This window comes from Paroedura picta, chromosome 2 (genome assembly GCF_049243985.1).
Source record: "Paroedura picta isolate Pp20150507F chromosome 2, Ppicta_v3.0, whole genome shotgun sequence".
Taxonomy (NCBI): domain Eukaryota; kingdom Metazoa; phylum Chordata; class Lepidosauria; order Squamata; family Gekkonidae; genus Paroedura; species Paroedura picta.
The window spans coordinates 21,756,568-21,784,246 of NC_135370.1; the positions used below are offsets into that span (position 1 = coordinate 21,756,568).

Below are 27,679 nucleotides of genomic sequence, written 5' to 3' on the forward strand. Positions count from 1 at the left end.
TAGGGAGGTGGTGGCTCCCCTTCCCTGACGGTCTTCAAGCAGCAGCTGGACAGAGACTTCTCCTGGATGCTTGAGGCTGATCCTGCATTGAGCAGGGGGTGGGACTAGATGGCCTATGTGGCCCCTTCCCACTCTAGGATTCTATGAGTCCAGTTCAACAGTGAAATGGGCTGCCTAAGGAAGTGGGGAGCTCCCCCTCACTGGCAGTCTTCAAGCAGTGGCTGGACAGATCCTTCTCCTGGATGCTTGAGGCTGATCCTGCATTGAGCAGGGGGTGGGACTAGATGGCCTGCATGGCATCTTCCATCTCTATGGTTCTATATGTCAGAATTATAGAATCTACACAGGAGTACTTGTATGATGAGGGGATGCAGCATGGCAAATCTGATCTTGTCAGATCCCAAAAGCTGAGCAGGGTTGATACTTAGAAGGGAGACCACCAAGGAAGGCTCTGGTGATGCAGGGAATGACCAACCCTCTCTGCTTCTCACTGGCCTTGAAAGCCCCTTGTTGAGGTCACCATTAAGTTTCCTGCGATTTTACACACGCACAATTAAACAATGGCCCTCAAACCAGCTGATCCATCTGACGACCTTCAAAGGAAGTGGAGTGAGACAATTGTTTTACTTCTGTGGTGGACCCAAGCACTGTGGTGGACAGCAGGGAGGACCCCCCTCCCCCTGCTGTCCACTCACCACATCCACAGCACATGTGGGCATGTGGGGCTTTTAAGATACCTTCTCTTGGCCAACTGGTAGGTGGTAACAGGCCCTTTAACAGCCCACTGCCTGACAACTGACTGAGAGGCAGCTGATGTCCAGGGTTGCGGAAACCAGTTGAAAGACAGCTGAGATGAAAAGCAGTGACCACTTCAAACGGGAACTGCTCCGACCTCCTGGGAGTGCCAGAGGGATGGGGACCCTGAAGGGACTGTCTCTAGCATGGGCGAGGCCAACGATGGCCAAACCGTGGCTCTCCAGATGTCCACGAACTACAATTCCCACGAGCCCCTGCCAGCGCATGCTGGTAGGGCCTCATGGCAATTGTAGTCCATGGACATCTGGAGAACCACGGTTTGGCCAATTTGGCCAGACCATAAGGGTGAAAGACACCTGCTTCTTTCTCAGTCTGAGGCTTGTGGGAGATTACAAAACATCCCATTTGGGCAGGGATCCCCCAAAACGGGGCAGGTCTTTGGTGCTGCTAGAAAAATAACCCTGCTTTTCACTCCCAAAGTGGCTTCCAAATGCCTCTCCCTTCCTTTCCCCACAACAGACAGCCTGGGTGAGGGGTGGGGCTGAGAGAGCTCTAAGAAAACTGCTCTGCAAGATCAGCCCCCAGAGAACTGTGACTAGTCCAAGGTCACCCAGCTGGCTGCATGTGGAGAAACAGGAAATCAAATCCATTCTCCAGATTAGGAATCTGCCTCTCTTTAACCACTATTCCATACTGGCTCTCAGTATTATTAGAGACATGCATCCCTTGGGCTTCTGAGGCTCTTTTCTTTTTTTTGGGGGGGGGACTACAGATGACTAAACACACCACTAGCCTCCTTCATACTGCACCGAGCCCTCTGGAGAAAAAAAGATCATTTGTTTCCAGGCCAAACTTATATATATACTAGGGGCCAAGCCTGTTGTATTCAGGAATACCATGGGGGCTAGATTGGGGGGGGGGGGGAAGAGGAAGAACTCTGCAGACGGCCTCCCCCTCTCTCCAGGACGTGGAAAGGCTGCAGGCAGCTGTTAGGGACCTCACTGGCAGGGGCACCTCTCAGGCAGCAGGGATCTGCAGCCTCCGAGCCTCAGAGGGAAGTGGAAGGAGGAGGGGCGGTCAGGGGTGGGGGACGGAAGGTGATTAGCTGGCCACTGGACAGACAAGCAAGCTGGTTGGAGGAGGAGGCACTCAGGGGCGGGACATCCATCCTGAGTGGTGTTAAGCGCTGAGTGGCACTTTAGCCATGAGACCAGCTCCTCCTCCAAGCCCTTACCCAGGTAAGCAAAGAGGCAACGGGGCACACTGCATCTCAGCGAGATGGGCTGCTATTGTGATAAGCAAGATGTAACAAGCAAGGCACTGTTTTTCTCCCTCTTTAATGCAACTTCCAGAGGAACTGCAGGGTTTGGTACATTATGCTTCATATGGTAAATTCCGCGATGCTTGAATGGCTGGTTATTCAGGCGTTAAAGTTGTACAGTAATTTTAAACACAGCTAAAGGGCTAGAATGAAAGGTTCCAACAGTCCCTCTGCTGACGGTTTTAATAGTTCCCATCTGTTTTCTAGCCTACAGTTTTACTGGCTATGATAATTAAGCCCAGCTTTGGCTTTAAGTGGATCAAAAGTGGCACGATCCCAATAAACAAACGGGGGTGAGGGGTGAGATGAAGGTGCCTCTTTAGCCTAATTATTCTAGGGCTCTCTTTTGATTGTCAATGCTCGCCAGGTTCTGTCCATAAATTCGCTTTCTTGAAAAGGGAGGGAAAAACACATTATTTTTGCAACTTCCATCCTTGTGGACTGGATGTGTAAGGAAGATGGCTGGAAAGTCCAATTCGAAATAACTACAGCCAATTAGTTGCCAGCTTGCCTGGAAAACCCCCTTGCTGGAGTTGCCATAAGTTGGTTGTGCCTTGATGGTACTTAAATATTGCTAGCACAGAAGAAGAAGAAGAAGAAGAAGAAGAAGAAGAAGAAGAAGAAGAAGAAGAAGAAGAAGAAGAAGAAGAAGAAGAAGAAGAAGGCTGAGAGAGCCCTGATATTACTGAAAAAGAAGAGTTGGTTCTTATATGCCGCTTTTCTCTACCCAAAGGAGTCTCAAAGTGGCTTATAGTCACCTTCCCTTTCCTCTCCCCACAACAGACACCCTGTGAGGTAGGTGAGGCTGAGAGAGCCCTGAGATTACTGAAGGAGAAGAAGAGTTGGTTCTTGTATGCCACTTTACTCTACCCAAAGGAGTCTCAAAGTGGTTTATATTCACCTTCCCTTTCCTCTCCCCACCATAAACACCCTGTGAAGCAGAAGAAGAAGAGTTGGTTCTTATACACCGTGTTTCTCTCCCCAAAGGAATCTCAAAGCGGCTTACATTTGCCTTCGCTTTCCTCTCCCCACAACTGATGCCTTGTGAGGCAGATGAGGCTGAATTAATTTCATCCCATTGGATCTGGTCCATCCCTCCGGGGTAAGACAGAACAACTTTGTTCCATCCTCTATATGGCAGCCTTTTAAATACTTGAAGATGGCTATCACATCCCCTCTCACTCATCTCCTCTCCAGGCTAAACAGACCAAGCTCCCCCAACCTTTCCTCATATGTCTTGGTCTCCAAACCCCTCACTATCTTGGTTGCCCTCCTTTGGACATGCCCCAGTCTGTCAACATCCCTCTTCAACTGCGGTGCCCAAAACTGAACAAAGTACTCCAAGTGAGGCCGAACCAGAGCACAGTAAGACTGGTCAAGGCCAGTTTTAGCTCTTTGGGTCCAGGGACCCTGAGCAAATTTTGGTTGGGTGAATTAAATGCTTTTCTTTGGGGGGGAAGGGGGAGGTGGTCTCACAGATATACTGGTCCCAGACCATTTAGGGTTTTTAAGGTCAGCACCAAAACCCTGATTTGGAGCCAATGCAGTTGGCCAAGCGCTGGCTGGGCCAGCCACTGGAATTCATCTCTCTCTGTACTGAGCATCTACTCTCATAGCTCTGCTGCCTTACCTGGACGTCTGAGTTTGAGTATGGGGAGCAGTCTGCTGGGCCCGCTGAAGAGGGCCGTGAACAAGAACTGTCTGAATCGAGCAAAGTAACTCTTTTAGCAGCAGTTAGTGAGCAAGCTGAACTGGGTCTTGGAGGAAGCAATGACTCTGATCTAACTTTTGAGGCAGGAATCTTTGACAAAGAAGAGGTCTGGTCATGAGAAAACAAACAAAAGAAACACAACATGAAGGCAGATGAGGAGGCAAATGGAAGGAAAACCATGGAAAACAAGACCACAACCCAAAACAACGCACGTGCAAGCAGTGTCTTAAGGCACCATGTGGAGGTGAGGGGGTTCTTGCTTAGACAAGCAAGGCAAATAATCATGTAGGGCAGGGGTAGCCAACCTGTGGTCCTCCAGATGTCCATGGACTACAATTCCCATGAGCCCCTGCCAGCATTTGCTGGCAGGGGCTCATGGGAATTGTAGTCCATGGGCATCTGGAGGACCACAGGTTGACTTACCCCTGATCTAGGGGACGGGCTGCTAACTGTAAGTTGGGAAATTCCTGGATATTTTGGGGGTGGAGCATGGGGAGGGTGGAGTTTGGGGTGGGATTTCAGCAGGGCACAATGCCATGGGGTCTATGCTCCAAAGCAGCCATTTGCACCAGCAAAGAGTCCAGGAACACCTGAAAGACTAACAACATTTGGGGCAGGGGAGGAGCTTTTGTGAGTCATGGCTCACCTCTTCAGTAGGCAAAATCAAGAGTCCAGGAGCACGTTAAAATACATTTGTGGTAGGGGAGGAGCTTTCGGGAGTCACTCCTCACTTTTTCAATAGGAAAGAGCAGGAGTCAAGGAGCACCTGAAAGACTAACAACTTTGGGGTCAGGGGAGGAGCTTCTGTAAGTCACAGTTCACTTCTTCAGATAGTCAGCAGTGACTCACGAAAGGTTCTCCCTGCCACAAATTTTATTTTCTTTGCTGCTCCTGCGCACTTGTGCTTTCTTACTGCTACAGCCAGACTCACGGCCCCCATCTTGATTTTCTCCAGGGGGACTGATCTTTGAGTTTGGAAATCAGTTTCATTTCCAGGAGGTTTCCAGGCCCCACTTAAGAGGCTGGCAGGCCTGCCAGCCATTTCCCATTCTTTCAAGATGGCCTTTCTTCATCGATTCAGGGAATTGCCTTGTGCTAAATCATACAACGTCGGATGTTTCTGACTCTGACTGGCAGCAGCATTCCAGTTTGCAGGCTGTTGTCCTTCTGACCTCTACACCAGGCACTGAAGTAGGGCTTTTCTGCACACAAGTAAGCTCACAAAAGCAGGCACCCTTCCAGGCCCAAACTACTGAAAGGTGGGTTACCTTGGCTTCTTCCTTGTGTATACTCCACACTAAAGGCTCGGAATGCGAAAGAACGCACCACTAACCAAGTCAAGCATTTCAGAGTTACCGTATAAAGACTGACAACCTGATATATGAATTAGTTTATGGGGAGGACAGTTTCCATAAATATGTATATTTTAAATTCTGAGCTTCAAGACTAACTGACTCCCAAAGACTTTGGCTTACCTACTTTGCAGTTCGGGGATAGGTCTGCATTTTAAAAACAAAAAGGAGGTTGGGATTTTAATGAAATGTCTGTAAAAGAATCCTCGAAAGAAGGGCTCGTGTTTCTTTATCACTGACAAGACTGTGTTAAAGTGTTGCTTCTTTTGCACTGGAAATTAAGCACTGCTGTTGAGAGATATCTGTCTGGAGATATTTTATTAGAATATATATTAGAATATATCCCCCGCAGGGCTTTACGCTCAGCGGGGGAGAATCTCCTGATCGTTCCTGGCCCTAGAGAAGCGCGCCTGGCCTTTTCGGTCCTGGCCCCTACCTGCTGGAATGAGCTCCCGGGTGAGCTGCAGGCCCTGCAGGATTTACCAGCTTTCCGCAGGGCCTGCAAGATGGAGCTCTTCCGCCAGGTTTTTGGTTGAGGCCGGGGTCAGCGAATGAGTGCCAACATTCCCCCCCCCCCGGACCTAATAAGTTAGATCTCCTCCCCACCCTCCCTGCCGCTCTGATAGCAGGGGTGGGAATAATAAGAACTTCCGCCATGTTGGGATTGTCTTTTAATGGGTATTTTAATGGGTATAGGATTGTTGTGACCCGCCACGAGCCTATGGGGAGTGGCGGGAAATAAATCTAAATCTAAATAATAATAATAATAATAATAATAATAATAATAATAATAATAATAATAGAATAAAGCTATTTCCAGGCGCTTTGTGGGGCCCAGAGATAAAGCTATTTCAGCAACACAGGTTGGGAAAAGGCTACACTGCTTGTGGAGTCCTGCAGGGGGCGGTGTTCTCCCCCACGCTTTCCCACATCTTCATGTGCCCTCTGGGCCAGCTGGTGTGGAGTTTCGGGCTGGGTTGTCATCAATATGGCGATGACACCCAGTTCTATCTCCTCATGGACTGATCTCCCCCCCCCCCCCGGAACCATTTGCCAGATGTTTGGAAGCAGTGGCTTGATGGCTTGAGCAGAGTTGTCTGAAACTCAACCCTTCCAAGATGGAGGTCCTATGACTGGGGAGGAGGGGGGCAGAACAGGAAGCACGATTACCCGTACTGGCTGGAACGCAATTTACGTGCCCCAGGCCAGGAATCTGGGAATGACAATAGATGCCTCACTAATCCTGGAGGCACAGGTCAAGAAGGTAGCCTGCCAGGCATTTTCCCACCTTTGCCAGGCTTGGCTACTAGCGCCCTACCTGTCCACGGTGATCCATGCAATGGTCACCTCCAGAATAAATTTCTGTAACTCACTCTACGCAGGCCTGCCCTTTTCCTTGACCTGGAAATTGCAGCTGGTGCAAAATGCAGCTGCTGGGGTCCTCACAGGAACACCTTGGTGGGCCCATATGCACCCTGTGCTGAGGCAGCTGTGCTGGTTGCCAGTCGCAGCTCGGATCTGGTTCAAGGTTTTGACCTTTAAGGCCCTTCATGGTCTGGGACCCACATATCTGAGGAAATGTCTATCGCCCTATGCTCCCCACAGGGCTTTGCACCTTGTGGGTATTAACTTGCTGGTTGTTCCCGGCCCCAGAGAAGCTCACTTGGCCTCAACCAGAGCCAGGGCCTTTTCAATCCTGGACCCGCCTGGTGGAATGAGCTCCCGGAAGATCTGCAGACCCTGCAGACCCTGCGGGAGCTTTCTGCCTTTCGTAACACCTGCAAGACGGAGCTCTTCCACCAGGTTTATGGTTGAGGCCAGGGACTGAGAGGAAGATCTGATTGTCCTGCCCCCGATGTTAATGCAGCGGTACGCCAAGGTTGGGTTATGGCTCCCTCTGGCCACTTCCCCTGCTGGATGTTGTTATGGGGGGATGGGCATACTGCCATGTTTCTTACTCATATGTTGTAATTTTTATGTCCAGCTTTTGATATTTTAATAGGGTTTTATTAGGGTTTTTATCCATGGGCTATTTGCAGCCCGCCAGGGGCTGGTTCCTGGAGTAGCGGGAAATAAAAGTCTAAAAGATGATGATGATAATACATTCACACACGAAAAATGAGGAACACCAAACCCTGAATTTCTGTTTTTACAGTCTCAGCAGAACTGTTATTTGCCACAGACAATCTGGCAAGTTTTCTGTTTGAGCTACATGGAGGGGGGCAGTTGCATCTGACTTCTTCTCTTCACCACGGCACTCTGCAGGAGTTTAGTGTCTAGGACAGGGGTAGTCAAACTACGGCCCTCCAGATATCCATGGACTACAATTCCCAGGAGCCCCTGCCAGCAAATGCTGGCAGGGGCTCCTGGGAATTGTAGTCCATGGACATCTGGAGGGCCGCAGTTTGACTACCCCTGGTCTAGGAAGACCCTGACCTCCAGTATTAAGCTTTCAGAGGTTGACTGGAAAGGGAACGGCAGGGAACAGTCTACCTCCAAAACCAGAAAGTTCACAAACTGGCAGTCTTCAAGCAGTGACTGCGACTTAATTGTCCTAGATGCTTGAGGCTGATCCTGCACTGAGCAGGGGGTTGGGCTAGATGGCCTGTGTGGCTCCTTCCAACTTCACAATTTTATAACTTACAGATCAAAATCTCATCAAATACTTTCAAAAATCTCTTTCAGCCACTTTAAACATACCTGTTCCTCCCCCCCCCCTTCCAGTGTAAAACTTGGACCTGAACCAGTCTCCTAAAAGTGCCACCACCCACAGGTGAAGTAAACAGCTCCCCCTCATATGTAAAGACAACTCTGTATGCTTGGACATTAGGGTTGGACATGCTTGGACACCGTTCTTTGTATTAAAGGTATCCGTGTATGGATTCTTAATACATGAGGGACTTCTCTGCTCCTCCTTCCCTTCCTGTGTCCTTTGTGTTCTTTCTCCCTCCCCACGAACCTGCAAACAGTAGGACGCATCTACAGTTCTCTCCTGAAGAGCCATGCCACCACATCTGCATGCATGTGCAGTGAGATGAGCTGGCTGTTTGACACAGGGAATCGTGTCCTTTAGGTTAGGCCTCTCTCCACAGCAATGTGGACGCAAATGGAGTCCAGAAGAGGAAGAAGAAGAGTTGGTTCTTATATGTCGCTTTTCTCTACCCGAAGGAGTCTCAAAGCGGCTTACAGTCACCTTCCCTTTCCTCTCCCCACAACAGACACCCTGTGAGGGAGGGGAGGCTGAGAGAGCCCTGATATTCCTGCTCAGTCAGAAGAGCTTTATCAGTACTGTGGTTAGCACAAGGTCACCCAACTAGTTGCATACGGGGGAGTGGGGAATCAAACCCGGCTCGCCAGATTAGAAGTCCGCACTCCTAATCACTACACCAAGATGGCTCCACATTTCCACATCAGAAAATGTAAATTCTACCCTTTTTGCTGCTGTGTACTAGCTTGGATTGTGTTTACTGTGTGTGCTGCTATACTTTCCTGACTGTGCAGTTTTGCATTACTGTTGGGTGGAAGGCTTCCTGCTGGCAGACTTAATCGCCCACTGCCGTGCCAAGCGGAGCTGCTCAAAAAACTAAATTAATTGTGTCACTATATTTATATGTATTATACAGCCACAAACATATATTTTCTACAACCACTATGCAACGTCACATCTGAATTTTTCCTGGAAGTAACTTAGGGGAGCTCTAGGAACTACAAGACACGATTCCTACGGCTACCGTACATCAGTGGTCCCCAACCACTGGGCCACGGCCCGGCACTGGGCCACGGATCCCTCTCCTCATCCCCCCCTTGCAATGAGAAACTTCCCAGGCCGCAAGCAAATCGGCCCCCAAAGCAATCGCCCGGCAAGCTTCTTTTTGCACGAGGGGGGGGGAGAGGGAAGTGCCGCACATGCGTGTTTGCGGCCGCACATGGTGCACATGTGCATGTGCGGACCTGCGCATGCGCGGCCGCCGGATCACCCTCCCCCACCCACCGGTCCGCAGCCTAAAAAAGGTTGCGGACCACTGCTGTACATCACATCTGAGTTCCTCTTGAAGTGGCCTCATGGCACATGTGAATATCAGGTAGCCACTAGCTCAAGCCATGAATTGGCTGACCGGAGTCCCAGAACTCCCAGTGGGGATTTGTCCTGAGGTTGCTCTGCTCATCCCCTGCTATTCTGTGCCCATGCTCCGGGCCACATGGCCCTCTATCACACCTTCGGGTGTTTGGGCTGTTTCCTTCCCACCTAGAAGTGATAGATAGCTGTAACCTGCATTATCCTTTGATGATGATAAGGACTGTCCTATGTGAAACTAAATGGTGTACAATTGGGGGAGGGGGATTTGCCTCTATGACTTTTTTATTCCTATTGCTTTTGTGTTTAGCATCACAGGAGTCTTGTAATGATGTCTGTACTCCTTGGAATAAACTGCTGAGTTTTTTAGAAGAATAAGAGTTGGTTCTTATATGCTGCTTCTCTCTACCCGAAGGTGTCTCAAAGTGGCTTACAGTCGCCTTCCCTTTCGTCTCCCCACAACAGACACCCTGTGAGGGAGGTGAGGCTGAGAAAGCCCTGATATTATTGAAGAAGAAGAGTTGGCTCTTATATGCCGCTTTTTGTTCCAAAAGCAGTCTCAAAGTGGCTTACATTCACCTTCCCTTTCCTCTCCCCACACCAGACACCCTGTGAGGGAGGTGAGGCTGAGAGAGCCCTGATATCACTGCTTGGACAGAACAGCTTTATCAGTGCCATGGTCAGCCCAAGGTCACCCAGCTGGCTGCATGTGGGGGAACAGGGAACCAAACCCGGCTTGCAAGATTAGAAGTCCGCACTCCTAACCACGACGCCAAGCTGGCTCGCTTGAATTTGCCTTTTTTGGGGACTTTTGCCATGGAACATGACAGTGACACTGTGCTCCAATATGACGTATATTATATGGCTGTTCTTTTACGATGAATCTTATGCATCAGACACTCCCTTTGGAGATGGGTCTCTTCAACAGTATCTCCGCTGAAAGCATCAGAAACCTGAAACTACCTCAAATGGTCCAAGGAGTGTGTTCACGGCTGCTGATGAAAAAAAAAAATCCTCTCCATAGCCCCCCCTCCTCTCTCCCCATCTGTCTTTCTCCCCAATGAGGACCCAAGTACCTTTTTATGAATTACTTTTCCAAAGAACTTATATATTTTTTTCCAGTCTAAAACAGGATCACTGCATAACAACCAAAAAGAAGTGTAGGCAAAATAGTATGAGGCAGTAGTGAGGTAGACCTAACGCCAGGAAAGAGGTCAGTCTGGTGTAGTGGTTAGGAGTGCAGACTTCTAATCTGGCATGCCAGGTTCGATTCTGCACTTCCCCGCATGCAACCAGCTGGGTGACCTTGGGCTTGCCACGGCACTGATAAAACTGTTCTGACCGAGCAGGAATATCAGGGCTCTCTCAGCCTCACCTACCCCACAGGGTGTCTGTTGTGGGGAGAGGAATGGGAAGGCGACTGTAAGCCGCTTTGAGCCTCCTTCGGGTAGGGAAAAGCGGCATATAAGAACCAACTCTTCTTCTTCTTCATATGTGTGTATGGGGGGGGGGGGGTGGAGCACTAAGGATGTGGCCTGGGAGCCAAGGAGGCAGCAGATCAAAAAGGTTTGGGAACCGCTGCCATACATGATCCATACATGGTTCACGTTACCCGATCTTGTAAGCTAAGCAGAGTTGGCTGTCGTTAGTATTTGGATGGGACACTACCAAGCAACTCCAAGGCTGCTACGAGGAAGGCAATAACAAAACAACTCTGTTAATCTCCTGCCCAGTCCTGGCGACCCACACTAGCCCATGTCTCATCAGATCTCAGAAGCTAAGCAGGGTCGGCTCTAGTTAGTACTCGGACAGGGGGCTACCAAGAGAAAGGCAGTGACAATCCACCCCCAACATCTCTGGTGATGAAAACCCTATGTGAAGGATTCCCAACCATGGATCCACAGGAGCTCTGGAGGGGATTTGCAGCTTTCCCTCTCCTGACTTAATGGACTCAGGCACAAGCTAGGGAACTCGTTATGTCCACTGCTCCTCCCTCCAAGTATGAGTGAGCGTGCTTGTGGTTTCTGTGCCTGAGAGCCTGCACTCCTACTCTTGGCGTAATCCGCCTTCTGTCTCTCCCCCACCCTGTCCGTCTTGGGCCTGCCTGTTAACACAGGTGGTGATGTCACCAAGCCAGCTTGGTGTAGTGGTCAGGAGCGTGGAGTTCTAATCTGACGAGGTGGGTTTAATTCCCTGCTCCTCCACATGCATCCAGCTGGGTGACCTTGGGCTCGCCACAGCACTGAGAAAGCTGTGCTGACCGAGCAGGAATATCAGGGCTCTCTCAGCCTCACCCACCCCACAGGGTGTCTGTTGTGGGGAGAGGAAAGGGAAGGCGACTGTAAGCCACTTTGAGATGCCTTCGGGTAGAGAAAAGTGACATATAAGAACCAACTTTTCTTCTTCTGTTCTGATTGAGGAGTAATATCAGGACTCTCTCACGCTGCCCGGCACAGTTTGTGTGATGAGGACTTCTCCAAGGATGGTGGTGGAATGGGGTGGGTGAGAGGTATGTTGGTTGGGTTTTGCAAGTATTTTGTTGGGTTTGGCAAGTATTCTCCCTTCAGTCATGCAAGGGTTAAGTCGAGGTTTCTGCAAGCGAATAGTAGCAAGTTTCGCACAGAGCCCAAGAGGCATAGAGGAGATTCTGCACACGAAAAATGGGGAGGCTTTATTCTCCATGAGATGACCTTAAGATTGCCTTTGGGCTAATCAATATATTGGAGAGAGTTTGTGCTGTTCCGTAGGAACTCGAAGGGCAGGGCTTGGAGGAAACTTCCATTCCTTCCTTCTTAGAGTCAGGGGGGAACAAAGGGACAAGATGGAGCAGACAGAACTAGCAAGATGAGTTCGACTCTTGTTGTTTTCTACCCATGTAATCCTTTCCCTAATTTTGAAGTCAACTTTCCCTTAGAAGTTAAACACACATGTGTCTCGTGCTGCATTATTCAACTGCGCTTCATTTACTCTGTTAAATATCTAACTCTTTTACATGGACCTCTCTCATGCTGGGGAGAACGGGAAACAGGGGAGAAGGAGAATCCCACTGAATCAAAGGTTTTTGAAATAAAGATGACTTTTTGGGGTGGGTGGGAGGGGGGGTGGGATCCTTCTTGCAGCACAAAATGAGCCACCCCATTCTTTCATAGCTGTGGACTGGGATGATGGATGGCATGCCATGCTGAGGAGAGAGTGGGGGACCACAATCAGGATTCTCACCCCATCCCATCCCTCCTGCCAGCTGGTTCCATCCACTTGTCCTCATCCCACCTACGAACCTCTTGCTCACCCTTGATTTGAACCCAGCAGCATCTCAGAGGTCTTTGGTGGGTTATAAGCTTCTGAGAAAGACTCTTGGAAACTTATACCCCCCCCCAAATCTCATTGGTCTTGGTGGAGCTAGTGGACTCAAGTCTAGCCTTTTCTGCTACAGACCGACATGACTGCCCTCTGAAACTTTCTCACCTGTGTCTCTTTCCTGGGAAGCAGAAGAGAGCAGAGCAAGGGAAAGGCTAGAAAATGGGTCAAGATTCTCACTAGCTGAGAATCATCATTTGTTCTAAAGGAAAACAGTTTTGGCAAGAAAAGGAAGGCAGATAGGCAGGAAGGAAGGAAAGGAGAGAGGGAGAAAGGGAGAAATAGGGAGGGAGAAAGAAAAAGAAAGGAATGAATGAATGAATGAATGAATGGGTGGATGGATGAAGAAAGGAAGGAAGGAAGGAAAGAAGGGAGGAAGGGAGGGAGGGAGGGAGGGAGGAAGAGGAGAGTGAGAAAGGGAAGGAGAAAGAAAAAGAAAGGAAGGCAGGTGGAATGAATGATTTAAGGGAGGGAGAAAGGGGGAGGGAGAAAGAGGGGAGGGAGAAAGAAAAAGAAAGGATGGAAGGAAGGAGCTCCACCTGTCTTTCAGATAATTTTTTCTTCCAAGCTTGGATGTTTCGAGCAACTGAGACTTAAAGTTGAAATAGCTGGGAGATGCGTATTTCTCACCAATATAGTAATACCTAGCTTTGCTACCTGAAGCAATTAGGAGACAGAGAAGACAGTCAGTGGTGGAAGTCCAGGTGGTTTCACTCTGGTACCTGGGAATGGACAACTAGCTGCTTGTTTCTGGGCAAGTTTGTGCAAGGGGTTTTTGCCCCATCCCTGCTTCCAGTGCTGGGGCCTTGCCATTCACCTGCATAATTCAGTATGTCTGCCCATCCGTCCATCCCTGTCTGCTGACACAGCAGCTGCATTCAGTGGCACTTGGAAGTCCATATCAACAGCAAACTGCATGTTCAATGGTGAAATTGGGTGGAGTGGTTTCGGGGATACAGACTGAAATCTAAGTACTTCCATTAAAGGCAGGACATTTTGGAGGGCATCCGTAGGCCTACCATATGTCAGAAGAAACTTGACAGATCTTCACACACCCACACTTTCATTGAAGGGAAATGCGAACCCTTCCACAAAGCGGGAACAAATCAATTGGTTGTGCAACAGGTTAATGGGGGTTAGAACATAAGAGAAGCAATGCTGGATCAGGCCTATGACTCTTCCAGTCCGGCACTCTGTGATACACAGTGGCTAAAACCCAGGTGCCATCAGGAGGTCCACCAGTAAGACCAGAAATCCAGAAGCACTCCCATTGCTTTTTCTCAAAGCACCAAGAATACAGAGCATCACTGCCCCAGACATAAGAACATAAGAGAAGCCATGTTGGACGAAGATGATGGCCCATCCAGTCCAACATTCTGTGTCACACAGTGGCCCAACCCAGGTGCCATCATAGAATCATAGAGCTGGAAGGGACTTCATGGGTCATCTAGTCGAACCCCCTGCACTGTGCAGGACACTCACAACCCTATCTCTCATCCACTGTAACCTGCCCACCCCCTTGAACCTTCACAGAATCAGCCTCTCCATCAGATGGCTATCCAGCCTCTGTTTAAAAATCTCCAAAGATGGAAAACCCACCACCTCCCGAGGAAGCCTGTTCCGCTGAGAGACCGCTCTCACTGTCAGGAACTTCTTCTGGATGTTTAGATGGAATTTCTTTTGGTCTGTCCCTCTGGGGCAAGAGAGAACAATTCTGCTCCATCAAGAGGTCTATCAGCAGGGTCAGAACTCCAGAAACCCTCCCACTGCTATGCCACAAGCAGCAAGAGTACAGAGTATTGCTGCCCCAGGCACAGCCCTCTATACCTTGTGACTAATAGCCATTGAAGGACCTCTGCTCCAGATGTTTACCCAATCCCCTCTTGAAGCTGTCTATGCTTTTCGTTACCACCAGTCCCTGTGGCAGTGAATCCCACGTGTTAATTCCTCTTTGGGTGATGAACGGCTTCCTTTTATTGTGAATCTTCCAAATCAAACAACTTGAAAATTACAGCCAGAATGTAGAAGTCTTTAAATAATTTGCCTATACGTCAGCTTGGCATTGCAGAATAGCGCTAAAGTTTTAATCCTCTACAACAGTGGTTCTCAACCTTCCTAATGCCACGACCCTGTAGTTCCTCATGTTGTGGCGACCCCCAACCATAAATGTATGCAAGGGTTCTTTCACAGAAATTAAACTGAAATTGACCAATGGCGTGATGATCCATTGTTCGTGATTGTATATAAATTGTTTTTTCCCCCCGGGATGCTGCTGGAGTGATTGGTGGCCAAGCATGGACACCTGCAAGAATGGTGCCCCCCCCCAAGTTGCTCGCCCTGCTGCAACCCCTACGGAAGGGTTGTTCGACCCCCAGGCTGAGAACCATTGCTCTACAACTAAAGCAAAACAGGGAGAAAATGTTTTTTAAAATGGCGGATGGATTCTATGAATTTCAAAAATATGACCGTAAAGGTTTCTAAAACACAAACACAAAAATAAAGGACTGGAATAGCATGAATTATACAATTCTCTATTACTTACTGAAAGTTTTTCCTTTGCTTGCTTAAACACCCCAGGAGTTTGATTCGTTTCACCTCCAGCAGCTGTTAAGTAGACATGAAAACAAGAAAAACAAAACAGGCTTTTACTGGTTGACAATGGCAATTTCAGAGTCACCCCTTCAGTCCAAAGTACCATGCAACATTAAGACACTAATACACTAATTATTAGCAAAAGCTGGTGCAAAATAAAACACACACACCCTGAAAATCGGAAAACCGTTCTCTGATCTTTCCTCCCTCCCACACTGGGCAACCATGTAAAAAAAAAACAATGGCGGCTTTTCAGAGTCACTTATGATTTTGGAATGAATCTGGAAATTGGAAGCCTTTTCAGGAAACTACAAGACCAGGCCTTTTGGTTAGGACGGGGATGTAACATACGGGCCAGGTGGGGTAGCCAGAGATGACGGAACATTAAATGTGCATTTTACACAGGTTTTGCGAAGGGCAGAGCAGAGGCATTTCAAATCAGTAATAGTGACTACATCACTGAAAAGTGTGTTTGGGATAGGGTGTGGTATGAATTGAAGTAATCCTCACACACATGAGCAGTAGGGATGCCCACCTCCAGGTGGGCCCTGATGGCCCCCTTCAATCCCAGCTCGTTTCCAGATTGCAGAGATCAGTTCCCCTGGAGACAATGGATGCTTCGGAGGATGGACTCTGCGGTCCCTGTCCTCCATCCCCAAACCTCCAGGAGTTTCTTCTCGCAACCCTAACCTAGAGACATGTGTTAGCATCAAAGGCACGTTTGGCTGTCCCCTCTGTGAAGGACTGCAAAGGACACAATCCCCAAAATCTTACGACCCTGAGTTGGTTTCTACCCACTAAGAGAGTCTGACCGCCATGAACAAAATTCCCGTCTCTCTGTGAATTAAATGTATAGTCTTATTCTGATGCTCAGCTGATGTATCGTCTGGAAAACAAAGGAGCCCGATAATTACGGTGGATGGGTCTAAAAAGATGAGCGTTTGCCAGGGCGGGCAGCAAGGGTCCTTGGTGTCTTCAGTCTACCACCCTATCTCAAATTTGTGCTGACAGCAGCTATGGTGAGATTCCCCTTGGCCAGGGACAGTTTAAGAGACCCTGGCAGAAAGTGCTTAAGGCCCTCTCTTCTTTTCTGGCCCCCATCAAGAGCCTCCCCTGCTGATGTCTTCCTTCCAGCCCACCCCCATATGTCCGTCCTCCCGGCACCCATTTGTAAGCCTTCAAACTGATTGTATGAAAGCCAGTTTGGTGTAGTGGTTAGGAGTGTGGACCTCTAATCTGGCAAGCCAGGTTCTCTTCTTCACTCCCCCACATGCAGCCAGCTGGGTGACTTTGGGCTCGCCACGGCACTGATAAAACTGTTCTGACCGAGCAGTGATATCAGGGCTCCCTCAGCCTCACCTCCCTCACAGGGTGTCTGTTGTGGGGAGAGGAAAGGGAAGGCAACTGTAAGCTGCTTTGAGACTCCTTTGGGTAGAGAAAAGTGGCATATAAGACCCAACTCTTCTTCTTCTACTCTATAAATACAGCACCTCCACCACCACACTGGTGGACCTCCTAATGGCACCTGGATTTTGGCCACTGTGTGTCACCAAGTGTTGGAGTGGATGGGCCAATGGCTTCATCTAACATGGCTCTCTTATGTTATTATTCATCCCTACACATCCTTTTCTGGTAGCATATAGTTGAGGGCCCCTGCAGCAAGAGGCCCTGTGGAAACCTCTGGGCCTCAGAAGCTGCCCCAGATGGTGACACTGACGCAGCCCTTGGCCCAAATAAATGAATTGCCAAAAACTAATGTCTCATTGTTTTTCTAATACCAACATGAACATAAGTAGAGACCTGCTGGATCAGGCCAGTGGTCCATCTAGTCCAGCATTCCATCTCACACAGTGGTCAATCAGTTCCTCTGGAGAGCCAACAGGACAAAGAGGCAGAGGCCTTCCTAAGAACATAAGAGTCCTGCTGAATCAGACCAAGAGCCCATCTAATCCAGCCTCCTGTCTCACACAGTGGCCACCCAGTTCCTCTGGAGGGCCAACAATGGAGCATAGAGGCTGAGGCCTTCCTAAGAATATAAGAAGAGCTCGCCTGGATCAGACCAGTGGTCCATCTAGTCACAAAGGGACCAACCAGTTATTCTGGAGGGTCAACAACAGGGCATAAAGGCCGAGGCCTTTCCCTGATGTTGCCTCCTGGCTCTGGGATTCAGAGGATTAGTGAGGTTCTCCTCAGTCTTCATGATTAGTAGCCATTGGTGTTTATTCCTGTGGCCTTCACCACATCCTTTGGCTGTGAATTCCACATTTTAACCACTCTCTGTGTCAAGTAATACTTCCTTTATCCTGAACCTACTGCCCATCAGCTTCACTGGATGTCCTCGAGTTCTAATATTTTTGGGGAGGGTTCTCTTTGTCAACTCTCTCCAGCCCATGCATGATTTGATAAACCTTTATCATGTCCTCCTCAGTTGTCTCTTTTCTAAACTGAAGAGTCCCAGACCCTTCAGTCTTTCCTCCTAGGAAAGGTGCTCCAACTTATTCAACATCTGGTTTGCCTTCCTTTGATGGGGAGCCCCGGACTGGTGTCTGCCTTCTATTGTCTTTGATATAGTCTTTGATAACCATCAGTGGCAGGAAGTACAGAAAGAGACAAAAGAACACTTGCAATTCCAGTTGCACATATCCAGTGGGATCTATTTATCATGAACTGCCTGCTGGATGTTTTGTTACTTCTGCTTTCATTGGTTACTCCCCCATGGCGTCCTCCCCCTCGACTCCCACAGAAATCCACTGAGGCGAAACAAATAGCGCTCTCGTTCCTGCCTCACCTGAAAGCCTCTCAATCACTCCATCTAGACAGTAAGGCTGGATCATGGCTCCACCTTGTCCCTTGCAAGTCAGCTACCAGTTCACTCATTCAAAGAACATGTTTCAACCCTGGGGCCGTCACCCGGACATTGAGGAAGAGGACAACCCTAACGCATGTTTGTCCCACTTCAAAAGCCTCAGCTGGTGTTCCTGTTGGCCCTGTGAGATCAATGCTGTGATGTCACAAAGGAAGCAAGAGACTGACGCTGTGGACCAATCAAAGAGCAAGGATGGAGGAAGGCGACGTTCAAATGACAATGGCGATCTACAAGACTTCCTTCCAACAATTTGGCCTCCACTGCCTTCTTGTCTTTTTTGTGTATTGTTGAGGAGGGACAGCAATCCAAAATCAACATCTGGGATACTAGGTGTACTTGATTATGTGAAGAAGCTCTTACAAGCTTGGGTCCCCCCCCCAAAAAAAAGAACTCTTATATTACAGGGTTATTCTTTTATATAACCTATGAATGTTTACTTGGAATCAAGTCCCATTGGGATTTTCTTCCAGGTAAATATGTTGGATTGCAGCTGTAGAAATGCAACAGCATACTTTTGGTGGGCTCTTGGCATGTCGGTTAGTAACTCAAAAGGCTGCTCTTTTAGACATAACCATAATGAAGGATGTGTATTATGTCGGGTTGCCAACTCTGGGTTGGAAAATTCCTGGAGATTTGGGAGTGGATATTGGGGAGAATGGGGTTGGGATAGGAACCTCAGCTAAGTATTCTGCCTGGGAACACTCGGCTGTAGTCTGAAGATAAACTGTAATTCCAAATTTCCAGCCTCAGCCTGAAACTTGGCGACTCCAGTGAAATGAAACCTGGAATACTCTGAAAACAAATATTCTAGAAGACACAACGGCTTGTTCCTTCTTCAAAGCTCACAACTGGAAAAGAGGAAACAAAGGAAGACCGTCTCTCAGTTCTAGCCTTGAGACACCCATGGATCACACACCCGTGACTCCCGGAATGCCAAAAGAGCAAGTACTCTGGCGAGAGCCCTCATGACCAAATTCAAAGAGTTAACAAAACCAAATAAAGGTTTAATTTCACCATGCTCCCCCTGAGTCTGAGAGGAGGGTATTGACAGCTACATCTCCAAGAGCTATCCTAGTGGAAATGGGTTTTTACCTGCCTCATATCCATATACAGGAGAATTGTCCGAATGAGGAAGACTGTAGGCATGTTCCCTGTATTTAAATGTTCAGCTTTATTTTTTCCCCAAGTACCCAATCGTTTTATTGTTATACAGAAAAAAAATGTGCAAGCAGCAACTTGGATCCAGTGAAGGATTTCAGCAAGTAGAAGGGGAAAGTGATTATTGCCAAATCCTTTCTCTCACTACAGACCTCCCTTCACGTTTCTGGGGCACAGTCCTGGCCTCCCCCAACTAGAGGGAGACTTTTGACAAATTCTTAAATTTTAAAAGATTTCTACCCTGTCAATGGATTCTCCCTTAGCGATCCAAGTTTACCGATCTACATGCATTTTTGATAGGCTGATTATGCACTAGTCCTTTTCCTTCACTTCTGCCCTGCATTCCTGTTGGGTGCATTTGTCCTTTCTGCATGCCAGCTTTCTGCATGCATCCGAACTGCATGCCACTGTCACTGTGCAGGGGTTTTGGGATTTCATCTGTGAAGGATATAGAGTCCTCCCTTGTCACCAAGATAAAACCTAGATGTCATAAGCAAAGGACTCTGGGAATGCCTCAAGAAAATTAGATCTTTAAGTTTGGCTTTAGCGCTGAGTTTGTTTTAGGAACGAAGAATTTTAAAGCCATGGAAGCTTAGATTGTTGTGCACCACAGCTCAGATAATAATGTCTCCGAATGCTCCAATTCCAACCGGGGACATATGGTGCATATTATGCAATTATTATGAGACCTGGTGGAATGAGCTCCCAGCTGAGCTGCGGGCCCTGCAGGAACTTTCGGCATTTTACAGGGCCTGCAAAATGGAGCTCTTCCGCCAGGTCTATGGTTGAGGCTGGGGTTGGCAAGGAAGATCAATACCACACCCCCCCCCCCCGGGTGTGAGTAGTGGACTGAGTCATCTTGATCTCCTTCCTCGCCCCTCTGGTAGTGGGGATGGGTGGTAGTGGGGTTCCACCACGTTCTGGGATTTTATGTCTTTTAATGGGGATTTTAATGGTTTTTTTTGACAGACACTGTAACCCGCCATAAGCCGGTTTTGGAAGTGGTGGGAAATAAATTGAATAATAATAAATTGAATAATAATAATAATAATAATAATAATAATAATAATAATAATAATAATAATAATAATCTCTTCAATACTTGGTAAGGCACACATAGTAGATCGCATAATCTATGTTTTTCTCAGTTTTGTGGGGTCAAGCATCGGCAGACAAAATCTTTCCAGCTATATTTTATATGAAATTATATTTAGTTGCTATAAAATGCACCTTTCCTGTCAATAACTATAAGTCAAATAGAATTCAGGTAAAATTTTCAAAAGGGCTTTAGGTCTCTAGTGAAACTTCATGGATATTTTTTAAAAATCCCTTTCTTTGTGGAAATCTAGTGCAAAAATATAATTTGGTACGAAAAAAGCCGACAAAGTTTTGGTTAGTGTTGTTAGAACTAGTGTGTGTGTGTGTGGGGGGGGGAGGTTTTTCCAGAGGTTAGCAGAATCTATCCCTGACCTGGACAGCCCTGGCTAGCCCAATCTCATCAGATCTCGGAAGCTAAGCAGGGTCAGCCCTGGTTGGTAACTGGATGGGAGACGAGTTGTAGGCGGTAGCAAACCACCTCTGGACATGACTTAACAGCACTTTTCAACGCCAGTTCTGCCAAGATATAAACCAGCATTTCCCAAACTTGCTCAGCCTATAAAACTATAAGAAAAGGGAAGTCAATGGTTCCTACAGGAGAACACATCCAACACCCTGGGATGATTAGAGTCAAAAGCTCCACCTGAGATGGGAGCTGCAATTTCAGAACGGGTTCTTCCTCCAGATCCAAAGATGGTATCTCTTGGAGTGAACTGGCCCTTTTCTTTAGGGATGTGATGCTTTAAAGAAGAAGCAAGGAAGCTCCAGGGACACAGGGGCAGGCATCAGGTGGCCTATAGCGATCACTGCTCTGAATGGTATCATACATGTGTGAATTTCCCAATTCCCACTCCTAGGTTTTCCGGTGTCCTCTGTAAAATGTAAATTCGAGCAAGCTACTGAGGTTTGATATATGGTCTGCCGGCCCGTCCGCAGATTCCTCCTCTTCGAGCTTCATGAGGGTCTGCCTGAAGAGCCTGCTGTTTTTATGCACCAAACCTTTTAACACGTAAACCACAGTCATTAGATTTGAAAGAGCCAACGAGGACAACGTCAATACAAGCGCAGACAATGCAGAGATGCCGCTTGTTCTTATGCATGAGAGCAAAAAAGAGGGAGGCGATGGGGAGAGAAAAAAATGCAAACCACGGTTTAAAGCCAGTAGCACTTTCCCACCAGAACAGCAAAAATAAAAATAAATTTTTTAAAAAAGGATTAATGTAAACGACCCCAAATGGAACAAAGAGATATCTACCACACCACTGTCAAGAACACAATGCTGAGAAACAACCACGGAAATTCAGTAGTCCGAGAATAACAAGCAGGCATGGACATGGCTTCTGTGAAATCAAAAAGAAGAAGAGCATGAAAAAAAGAAAAGGAAAACCACACACACACACACACACGCCAAATAAGCCATATCATTCGCGACAGCCGGAAAAAAGTCTCGGAGGAAAGAAAAATCAAAACTGAGCAGCCAGTAGAGCGATGGAGTTCCAAATAATAATAAGAAAGATGTCTATGTTTGCCAGCCACGTTGCATAGATTCAAGACAGTACAGTCACCTGTCTGCTTCCGCTTAACACAGGATTGATGAGTTGATCTAGTATGTTTGATAGCAGGTTTTAAAATGATTTTCCTGGAGGGAGAGTGAGCCTGAACGTCAGCTTTTTTAGCAAGTTCAGCTTTCTTATACACAGCTATAGACGAGAGAACAAGAGCACAGATCAGAAATAAGGTAGAGAGAGTTATATTAGAAACAGAAAGATATTGCAATACGACAGTAAACCGGTGGGCGGGGCCAAGGGAGCTGGTCAATGAGAGTTTGAACCTAGCAAGGCCCGGAGGGTATCGTAGGGAGACGCTGGTCCTTCCTATTTCGGGGAGACAGGGATCACACTGCCCACCACCACTGCCCTTAAATTGGACTCTGAGCACATAAGATCGGGACCCAGTGGGATGTTGGGACCCAAACATTCCGTGCCTGTCAGGTGACAATCTGAGCAGCCAAGTCTCTTTCGTTGTGGGGGCCTGCAATGAAGGTCTCAATGGGGAACGCCCCCCGTGGTTGTAGCATGCAACTCGGAATTCTTACTGCTCAATGACTGAGCAGCAGTGTCTTGGCTGATCTTTGGCTTTGCTGGCACGGTCAAGCTCAGAGTGCTGGGTACTAACCAGTCTGTACATAACCACAGACTGGCTTGGCCAATCGCTTTTCCTCATTTCTAGTCCTCCCTCTTGCAACATGCCAGCGGTAGCGAGACAGCTCTCTGGCTTGGCGGGTCCAGAACTTGGAAGCTAAGCAGGGTTGGCCAAGATAATATCTGGATGGGAGACCACCTAGAAATACCATGGTCCCTACAAAATGCGGGCGATGGCCAACCACCTCTGGACGTCTCCTGCCTTGAAAACGACACCAGGGGTTGCCAGAAGTCAGCTTCGACTGGACGGCCCTTTCCATGAGATGGCTCATGGCCTATGATCCCGTGGATGGCCAGACCATGACATATTTCAATTAAATCACACCTGTCATCCTTCTTGGGGATGAAAGTAGACAAGTAGGCAGCGATCACAGGCCATGCACGGTGCTGAGTTGGTCCGTAACAGGATATTGCCGATTTGGGGATCAAGCAGATGGCATATCTTACAATTAAGCTAAACAAATATCTTTCTATTAAATCGGGGTGGGACGGGAGACCAGTACTTCTAAAATACGCTTCTCGGAGAACAGATGAACAACTCATAGTACGGCATGAAAGGAATAGAGAGTATTACATGAACCTTTTTTCCTTCTCACTTCATCTCTGGAGATGGTGCTAGGTTCCTTTTTAGCTAGTTTCCTTTCTGGAGTGGAAATCCTGCCTTTCCCCATTTTTAAAGGTTTCTCTTTTTTATGCTTATCGAGAGACGGTCTCCGCAATTCTGTCTCTGCCTTCTCCTCTTTAGGAACAGCCTCTAACTGTTCCGTCATGATGCTCCTATCATCATCTGCAGGATCAGAGTAAATTACAACAATTAAAAACAGAGTTAGCGTGTGTGTAGGGAAGACGTTAATAGTGTTCTGGAGGGGTTTCAATTAAAAAAAAACAGGTTGCTTTATATTGGCTTTTTTAAAAAAACAATAATCCTGAATGTATTAAGATTAATAATTAATATTTAATAGAAAAGTATCTGGAGAGGGGAAAAATAAAAAAGGATAAGGCACACCTTGATTATCCACCCATATGCTGTCTGTATCCAGGATGGAGTCATCAATGGTGGTTTCATCTTTGTAATCATCATACGTCTCCGTCTTGTAATCAGTGAATGGGATGCCTTCCCTCTCAGGTGAACCGGGTGCCTCCAGAGAGCTTTCCTTTGTCTCAGTCTCAACATCGGCCACCATCTCTACATCTGCCTCCTCTTCAGGTTGGAGTCCTTCTTCTCCTGTTTCAGACGATTGTGATTCAGCAAAGCGCACGCTATGGGAACCACTTTCTCCCTCATCTACCGTTGTCTGTACTATCGTAATGAAGTCATCCTCAATTGTAACCACAGACTCTATTACTCCTTTCAGCTCAGATGATTCCTCAGGGGTAACCTTCTCCTCTGCGCCCAGTTTCTCCACGTCTCCTTCTTGACTTGTTGGCTCAACCTCTTCTTCTTGCTTACTCTCTTCTTCTTGCTGTTCTACTTGCTTCTCCTCCTCCTCCTCTTCTCCTACATCCTGCTTCCTCTCTGCTTCTTGTTCTACTTTCTGTTCTTTCTCTTCTTCTGGTTCTTCTTCTTTATCCTTTGCTTCTTGTTCTTTTTGCTGGCTTTCCTCCCCCTCTTCTACTCGCTCGCTCACTTCCATTTGTTTTGCTTGCTCTGTAATTTCTTCCTCACGCTCTATTTCTTCCTTACTCTTTTCTACTTGTTTGACATCTTCTTTCCTCTCTTGCTGTTGTTCTTCTCCTTCTTCACCTCCTATGATTTTCGTGGATGTTAAATCACATGGTAGAGGTTCTTCAGGTTCTTTAGGCTGTGGTATACTCTCCATTTGAATCTCAGGTGTTTCTTCTTGTGCTGTTTTAGATACATCTGTTTCTGGAGGTGGCTGTTCTGCTACCAGCTGTGATGCAATTGCCTCTTGTGGTAGAGATGGTCTTTTTATTTTGCCATCAGATGGTTTTGAAGCTTCTCCAGGCAAGGTCTCTTGGAGCTGATCATTATCTCCACTTGACTCATATGATTCTTCTTTATCTACTGCTTCTTGATGCACCAGGTCAGGTTTGGGTCCCTTTTCCTTAACTTCACTCTCTGTAAGCTTGGCGGCATCTTTTATATGACTAGGTTCAGCTTTTGCACAGGTTGTAGGTTCTTGGGGCAAGGGGGTGAGGGTCTGTTCTTGATGCTCCGTGCCCTGCTCAGAAACAAGCTCACTGGCAGGAACTTCTACCTTACTTTGGTATTCCTGCTCAACTTTTCGAGCAGCAGAATCCATATCATGCTTTATAGAATCATAGTTTGGTTTGCAGGGGATTTCTGTCTTGCCTGTCTCTGCGGCAACATGAATGTCCTTTTCATCCCCCACAGTCAACAAAGAAGCGTTCTCATCCACTCCACCTAGACTTTTATCTGCACTTTCTGAAGTCAAAGTAAGCGCTGTTGTTTCATGCTCAGTGTCCTCAGAAGAACAGACTTCTTTAGAATCTATGTGTTCTTCACTTTTTTCTAGCACGGTGTCGAGTTTATCTATTGCCTTTCGTTCGTGCTCAAATTCCTTGCCCAGAAGTGCTAAGTCACCAGAGGCATCTTGTTGTTCTTTAGCTCTTTCCGCTGCTGCCAACTTCACTTCTATCAAAGATAAGTCAGCGGCCATGCCTCTTCTCATGTTCTCGTCAAAGGGGCAGGCTTCCCCTCCTAAATTCTCACTGTCTTGGACTGGAGAAGGCATTGGCACTGTATACTTATTGAAAACACAGTAACCCAGGTCTTCTAGTTGGCTGTCGGCTTTGAGAGTCATGTGGTTTTCATCAGCAATGAGGTGCTGGGTTGCCCCGATGTCCTCTCCTACGGCCTCTGAAGAAGCAGGCTTCCTTTGAGCTACCTCAGCCTCTGCACTCACAGATGCTAGTCTGGACCTTGTGCCAGCTAAGTCTAACATTTCAGGCAAGTCCGGGGCCATTACAGACCCGTTTTTGTAATAATCTTTCGCCAAGAAGGGCGACTCACACAAGGGCTCAACCTGAATATCTCCTCGCCCTGTAACTTTTGGCTCCTCAATTTTCTCCTCTTCTTCCCTGCTCTCTTCTGGGAAGGAGGGGATTTTTTCTACTGCCGGAGTGGTGGCTGGCAAATAGTCATCGCCCTCATCCCCACTGCCGTTATCTAGAATATCTGAACCTAGAGGCGACAGGTCATGTGTGCGTCCAAAGTTAAACCCCAGGGCTATAGAGTCCAAGCAGGACATTGGCAAGTTAATGGACATACTCCTCTGCTCTATGGCAGACCGACCGCCAAGTCCCAAGCTCCGACTTAGGGTCAAGTCATCTTTATTTTTGCTATGGAGTTCTCTCTTATCCCCATACACATTTGGGTCAATTGTGAACAGCCGTTCTGTAGGAGAGCTAGGTGCCTCAGATTTCTCTTCAGGGAACCCCTGAGCAAGAGTACTGTACCCTACCTCATGAGGAGAGCCACCTAGGTGTGGTGCTGACTCTAGCTCAAATTCCTCAGGGTCTTTTTTAGATACTAAGAAGTCTTTATGATAAGGATCATAGGCCTCCTCTTTAGTATCACTCAGTTCATAGTAATCAGTGCCTTGCTCCAGGACGTCACCCTTAATGGCTTCATCTTTAAGGGTTGAGGTCTCAAAATACTTAGACATTCCTGATTTATCTTCTTCGGTCTGCAGTCTGTGCATTGCTGAATCCGCAACGGAAAACATTTTCCCGTCTTTTCCAGCATCTTTTCCTTGCAGAAATTCTTCAGGCATTTTGCCTGTTGACGTGGACGTTACATCTTTGTCCGAAGGCTCCGGAAATAATCCTTGGTTGAACCTGTCTCTGGCAGTCTCGTGTTTTCCCGCTTTTTTAAGGTCAAGCATTCCAGAATCTGCAATTGTCTCGAGCCCTCCTTCTCCTTTGTGAACCTCAAGTGATTTCTTCAGGTCAGCTTCTCTCCCCATGATTTCTTCATCCAAAGCTGTTGCCCGTTGGTCACGTGCTGCATAAATTTGATCATCTAACGTTTCGAATTTTTCCCGGTGTGGGGCAGAGTACCTTTCTTCATCACTTTCATCCTCTGTCATGTCTTTCTCTTCTTCCCAAAGAGGAACATTCTTGGTCGGCGTGTGCTCCGGAACGGTTTTTGAGGCACGACTAGCTGCCGCTGCCAATTCTCCTTCCAGTTTTTTTGCGGAGTCTTTGTCCGTTTTTCTATCTCTTGGAAGTTCTTTGGCGATTACTGTCACCGTGGACAATGGCGTCACCTTTTTACTATCTTCTGGCGGAGATATATGTAGACCAGCTGGCAATGTTTCAGAAGAAAAGGCACTTTTAACTGTGCCTATACTGTCCGTTGCAGGTCCTGAAGGGGCGAAGGGGGCTATGCTTTCAGCAGAGGTAAAGTCGCCTTTTTTAACATCTACAAGATCATCTGTCGGCTTGAAGGACGTCGCCCCAGCGACAGCTTTCTCAGCCTCTGTGGCTGCTTTCCTTTCCTTCTGCAATTCCGCTGACATATCCCGTTCTTGCTGTAGATGGAACTCTCCAGTTAAACCGACATCTGGTTTCAAAAAACTCCTGCCCTCCGTCTGTAGTGAGCTTCCATCCAAAGTCTGTTCCAACAGAGCTGGAAGTGTCTCCTCCTCTTCGCTTTCCTCTGTTTTCTCTAGAGTCTCTGTTTTTGCTGGCTGGGGAACTAAGGCATCGTGTATAGGTTGCCCACAAGTCTTGCTTTCTTTCTGCGCCTCCTTTGTGTCTAATGGCTCAGCTGCAAAAAGGGCCGCACCTTCTTGGTCGCGGATTTCCATCTTCGAGGCTGCAAGTAAATCTGCAGTTGTTTGACTGGATTTCACAACATGTTATTTAAAGCATTTACAAGCAGAGGCATCATTCGGCACGGCAGAGGGGTGACAACGTGGCCGCATGCAGTCAAAGAAGCCTGTTTAGAGAGCCATGTTAAACAGATGCTTTTTTGGGGGGAAGGGAGAACCTCTTTGAGAAGAACCGAAGTTCCGATTAATGCAGGCCACGCACATAAACCCAAACAGAACCGAACTTATAATATCTGTCGCAGGCCAGTTTCTTCACAATCATTAGACTGGAGACAAAGTCGACCTCGCATTTGTTTGCTGTCTTGCCCATTGAGGTTGAAGCAACAAAAGAGGGAACAAAGTAACCCAACCTGTATGCACAAGCTAGGAGCC

General features: G+C 47.6%; 1 protein-coding gene across 18 annotated transcripts in view; it reads right to left on the minus strand.

The window, feature by feature from the left end:
* LOC143829092 (microtubule-associated protein 2-like) overlaps positions 1-27,679 on the minus strand; it is a 313,653-nt gene that overhangs the window by 21,175 nt on the left and 264,799 nt on the right. For 9 of the 18 annotated variants that reach the window (XM_077319426.1, XM_077319420.1, XM_077319417.1 and 6 more), the window contains 5 exons: positions 23,494-27,291; positions 23,068-23,274; positions 21,852-21,986; positions 15,115-15,176; positions 3,708-3,896 (listed from right to left, as the gene is read on the minus strand). In XM_077319426.1, coding sequence (XP_077175541.1) covers positions 3,708-3,896; positions 15,115-15,176; positions 21,852-21,986; positions 23,068-23,274; positions 23,494-27,291 — 4,391 coding nt within the window. The remainder of the gene's footprint in view (positions 1-3,707; positions 3,897-15,114; positions 15,177-21,851; positions 21,987-23,067; positions 23,275-23,493; positions 27,292-27,679) is intronic. The other 9 variants (XM_077319425.1, XM_077319423.1, XM_077319422.1 and 6 more) reach the window with 3 other exon arrangements.